General features: G+C 48.3%; 1 protein-coding gene across 2 annotated transcripts; it reads left to right on the top strand.

Moving 5' to 3' along the window:
- Positions 1–234: 234 nt before the first annotated feature.
- Positions 235–5,017, top strand: LOC112606040 (PRAME family member 1). Of its 2 annotated transcripts, XM_025355962.1 has the most exons (4): positions 235–299; positions 2,121–2,433; positions 2,831–3,409; positions 4,330–5,017. In XM_025355962.1, the coding sequence occupies exons 2-4, from the start codon at positions 2,147–2,149 to the stop codon at positions 4,886–4,888; spliced, it is 1,425 nt and encodes a 474-aa protein (XP_025211747.1). In that variant the 5' UTR covers positions 235–299; positions 2,121–2,146; the 3' UTR covers positions 4,889–5,017. The 2 variants fall into 2 exon arrangements, with proteins under 2 accessions (XP_025211747.1, XP_025211754.1); XM_025355969.1 differs by lacking the exons at positions 235–299; positions 2,121–2,433; positions 2,831–3,409 and adding an exon at positions 3,734–3,864 and having other exon boundaries at positions 4,330–4,888.
- Positions 5,018–5,307: the final 290 nt, after the last annotated feature.

The following is a 5,307-nucleotide window of genomic DNA, read 5'->3' as shown; positions in this document are numbered from 1 at the left end:
TGAACGAATGACTTTTGGACTTTTACTCTATTATCGATTCTTTCATTTTCATAAATGTGTATCTAATTCAATCAGTTAGGCAGAAGAAAGCTGAAAACTCAATCAGGATTAACTGGGTGGAACTACAAGATCTAATCAGGTATCACGTTCTGATTGGAAGCTGGTGATTGAGAAGGGAAGGGTGGGGTTAGAAAGGTCCATAAAAGCTCCTGAGGGTGCACAGAAGAGACGCACAGCCCTGGAGCTACTGCTTGGTTCTCTGAGAGGTCCCAGAACTCTGCCAAGTGAGTCCAGCTCTGGTAAGTCACCACCTTCGTAGGGTCATGCCCGTCTGATCTGCAGCCCTTCAGTCAGGAACGGAGACACGCAGCCCAAGGTGGCACAGAGAATTTCCTGTCTGTTTCGTGAGATGAACAGAGTTAGGCTTTCATTTCTCCTCTAAATGTAGTTTTGTCTTCATCCCTCAAATTGTGACTTGTGCTTGGTTTTTGTCATTTTAAAATTCTTATCAAAGCAGTTTTTAAAAAAATATATTAAAATTTACAGTTAACTGAATTTTTATTTCTTGACATTTGCAGTTATTTGTTTTTGTGCCTTCAGTAACAGTTCATAGACTTGGTGTTATTGTGATTCTCCAAGTGTGCTTTCATTTTCATAAAATCCTTAAAGGCATCCCACACACCATCTCCAGAGTGGAGTTTTGCTGAGATCACGGGATTTATCTTTGCCCCTGGGATCCGTTCAAAAGTGGGTAATTGTGAATATGTGGAAGCGATGTGTATTGGAACCTTCATCTTAGAGTTAGAATGCTCTAGAATAGCATCATACCACTTTTACAGTTTCTGGTTATTTATTTTTTTTTCTTTTGCGATGGAGTTTCCCTCTTATTGCCCAGGCTGGAGTGCCATGGGGTGGGTGATCTCAGCTCACTGCAACCTCTGCCTCCCGGGTTCACGAGATTCTCCTGCCTCAGCCTCCTGAGTAGCTTGGATTACAGGCACTCACCACCATGCCCAGCTCATTTTTGTATTTTTAGTAGACATGGGGTTTCGCCATGTTGGCCATGCTGGTCTCAAACTCCTGACCTCAAGTGGTCTGCCCGCCTCGGACTCCCAAAGTGCTGAGATTACAGGAGTGAGCTACCACGCCCACCTACAGTTAGTATTTCTATACATACCTTCCACATGCTGTAGAATACCATCACACCACTTTCACAGTTTCGGTGAATTTTTTTCCTTTTTTCTGAGATGGAGTCTCACTCTTTCACCCAGGGTTGAGTGCAGGCCCTGAGCTGGGCTCACTGAAAACTCTGCCTCTGCGGTTCAAGTGATTCTCTTTCCTCTGTCTCTAGAGTAGCTAGGATTACAGTCATGCACCACCATGCCTGGCTAATATTTAAATTAATTAATTAATCGATTTGTTTCTTTTTGAGTCAGAGTCTAACTCTGTCACCCATGCTGGAGTGCAGTGCTGCGATCTCTGTCTTCTGGAGTCATATGATTCTTAATTTTTTTTATATTTAGTGGAGACAGGGTTTCATGTAAGCCAGGCTGTTCTCGAACTCCTGACCTCAAGTGATCTGCCTGCCTTGGCTTCCAGCAGTGATGAGATTTCAGACATGAGCCACAGCACCCGGTGCCTTTCTGGTTGAAAATTTTCAAGATAAAAAATAATGGCATTGATTTTAGGGAGTCCTTTTACTGTTCCCCCAGCATGTTCATGGTGTGAACTGAGAATGTAGGCTGTCTGGGACCACAGGATACTGTCATTCTCATTGCTTAGGGTGGTAAGTGACAAGACATTTTTCCTCAAAGAGGTAGAGCTTGGCTTTCAGGATCCTCAGTGACACTGTCCGGTGGTTCTGGGATTCAATCAAGCAATGGATGAAAATTAATGGGCCAGTGGTCTCCTTCACCCCTCCCTCCTTGGTGTATGGAAGACATTCTTCCTGGTACCAGCAGCAGCAGAAATATAGATTTGAGGCCACAAAGTGTGGAGTGGAATTGGGGTAAACTGGTAATTTTTCTACCTCTACCAGAGCAAGGATATGGTCCTAGGAGAAGACGAGGTGATTGCATTTGCTCCGAGAGTGATGCGTTTTCCCTGGGTTTGTCTTCTAGAGTGTTTTCCTTGCAAATCCATCAGGATGAGCATCCGGGCCCCACCCAGGCTCCTGGAGCTGGCGGGGCAGAGCCTGCTGAGAGACCAGGCCTTGGCCGTCTCTGCCATGGAGGAGCTGCCCAGGGTGCTCTATCTCCCACTCTTCATGGAGGCCTTCAGCAGGAGACACTTCGAGGCTCTGACGGTGATGGTGCAGGCCTGGCCCTTCACCCGCCTCCCTCTGGGATCGCTGATGAAGACGCTTCATCTGGAGACTTTAAAAGCATTGCTGGAAGGGCTTCATATGGTGCTTACACAGAAGGATCGCCCCAGGTGAGGTGACCCAGGTGGGCTGGTAGATAGGGCTCAGGTGTCCAGGGAAAGAACAGCAGGGTCAGGCTGAGAAGTAGCCCAACGATGGCCCAGTGTCTTCGGATGGTGCTGGTGAGGAAGCTCAGCGAGGCTTTGGCCATTGTCCAGATCCTCAGGGAAAGGACTGCTCCTCATACAGGGTCCACCATGGGAACAGAAACCTGCCTATTCACAGTGGAAGGCAAAGGGAATACAAGTGGGGACCAGTCAGAATTGAAAGGGAAAAGGGATCGAGAAAGACAGAGAGAGAACAGGGAGCACCGAGGACAGAAGCAGCTGATTAATCGGATGAGAATGAAAGCAAAGGTCAGGGATGGGTCCTTCTAAATTCTGAGCCTCTCCCTTACTTTACCTACAGGAGGTGGAAACTTCAAGTTCTGGATTTGCGGGATGTTGATGAGAATTTCTGGGCTGTATGGCCTGGAGCCTGGGCCCTGTCCTGCTCCCCAGAGGCCACGAGTATGAGGCAGACAGCAGAGGACTGTCCGAGGATGGGAGAGCACCAGCCCTTGAAGGTGTTCATAGACATCTGCGTCAAGGAAATACCTCAGGATGAATGCCTGAGATACCTCTTTCGGTGGGTTTACCAAAGGAGAGGTTTAGTACATCTGTGCTGTAGTAAGCTGGTGAATTATCTAACGCCGATTAAATATCTCAGAAAGTCATTGAAAATAATCCACCTGGATAGTATTCAGGAGCTGGAAATCCGCAACATGTCTTGGCCACGTCTGATAAGAAAGCTTCGTTGTTACCTGAAGGAGATGAAGAATCTTCGCAAACTCATTTTCTCCAGGTGCCATCATTACACGTCAGACAATGACCTCGAGGGACGGTTAGTCGCCAAATTCGGCTCTGTGTTCCTCAGGCTGGAACACCTCCAGTCGCTTAAAATAAAATTGGTCACCTTCTTCAGTGGACACCTGGAACAGCTGATCAGGTAAGAAAGGATAGTGCACTTTTTCTGCGGACCACAGCACAGCCTTGTTTTGTTACAGCAAACACTGGAAGGCATGTACTGTGTGCCAGTCAGTGGCAACGTCACAGTGAAGGGGACACCAGAATGTTAACACATTGTCCCATTCAGGGCTCCGTGTCCTGGAGTGGCTATCACAGGATCGATCCAATGTGGGCAGCGGGGTCACCTGGGGTAGAGGCTAGAGAGGGACATCATGTACAAGCTAGTTAGTGGGGGCACGTGCGAATTTCTTGTACAAAGTGTGTTTCAAGTTGATATGATATAAAAGAGGTAATAGATGAGGGTATGAAAGGAGGGAAGGTGCATCAAACCTGTGCATGTCACAGTAGAAGCTCTGTCCTCAACAGCTTAGTGATCATGAATGATTCTGTCTCTAATTTCCTGTCTGTAAAAGGTTGTTTTGAACCCCAGGAAAGGTAATTGACATGGGAAATGCCTGCTTCTTGAATGGAGGGTGAGGAAGTAGGCATGAGAGTGGTAAAAAGTGATAGTTGCTTTGCAGATGCAGGCATGTCAGGGAGCCCCTGCCGGCACGTAGCCCTAGCTGATGTCCCTAGACCTTGCTGAATTGAGTTCTTTGTGCACATCTCCCACTGGGTACCTGTGGCCCAGAGATGAAGTTTTCTGCTAAAAGAAACAAGGTTTTAGAGATTTTGTGGCCTTGAACCAATCACACAAGCAATGGTGAAAGGGCTGAGCCTAAAATGGGACTGTCCTGAATGATCAGAGTCCTCATCACGTAGCAACTTGCATACGGTCCATCATCACGTGATGGGAATAAACTTGTGTTTCGGTGAAGCAGACATTTCCCTTGAGGTTATTCCCCACTACCTTCATCTAACTGGTGCCATTGCCCAGAACTAACTTCTTGATCTCCACAGGTGCCTCCAGAACCCCTTGGAGAACTTGGAATTGACTTGTGGCTACCTATTGGAAGAGGACGTGAAGTGTCTCTCCCAGTACCCAAGCCTCGGTTACCTGAAGCATCTGAATCTCAGCTACGTGCCGCTGTTCCGCCTCAGTCTTGAGCCCCTCGGAGCTCTGCTAGAGAAAGTTGCTGCCACTCTCGAGACCCTCATCTTGGAGGGCTGTCAGATCCACTACTCCCAACTCAGTGCCATCCTGCCTGGCCTGAGTTGCTGCTCCCAGCTCACCACTTTCTACTTTGGCAGAAATTTCATGTCTGTGGATGCCCTGAAGGACCTGCTGCGCCACACCAGCGGACTGAGCAAGTTAAGCCTGGAGACATATCCCGCCCCTGATGAGAGTTTGAATTCCTTGGTTCGTGTCGATTGGGAGATCTTCACCCCGCTTCGGGCTGAGCTGATGCAGACACTGAGGGAAGTCAGGCAGCCCAGAAGGATCTTCATTGGCCCCACCCCCTGCCCTTCCTGCGGCTCATCACCGTCTGAGGAACTGGAGCTCCATCTTTGCTGCTAGGGAAGGCGTGCCTAGCGGGGTAGATACATCCAAAGTTCTCTTCCAGGCTCTTGGACACTAAAATCTAGTATGTACGTGCAAGTTAGGTTTTTTTTTTTTTCTTATTTACTTTTTTAATAATTCTAAAATTTTATTAAAGAAAATTTGAGGGCCGGGCGCGGTGGCTCAAGCTTGTAATCCCAGCACTTTGGGAGGCCGAGACGGGCGGATCACGAGTTCAGGAGATCGAGACCATCCTGGCTAACACGGTGAAACCCCGTCTCTACTAAAAAATACAAAAAAAAATTAGCCGGGCGAGGTGGCGGGCGCCTGTACTCCCAGCTACTCGGGAGGCTGAGGCAGGAGAATGGCGTGAACCCGGGAGGCGGGGCTTGCAGTGAGCTGAGATCCGGCCACTGCACTCCAGCCTGGGCAACAGA

This window comes from Theropithecus gelada, chromosome 1 (assembly GCF_003255815.1).
Source record: "Theropithecus gelada isolate Dixy chromosome 1, Tgel_1.0, whole genome shotgun sequence".
In the NCBI taxonomy this organism is placed as follows: Eukaryota; Metazoa; Chordata; class Mammalia; order Primates; family Cercopithecidae; genus Theropithecus; species Theropithecus gelada.
This window is presented reverse-complemented; position numbering and strand designations above follow the sequence as displayed.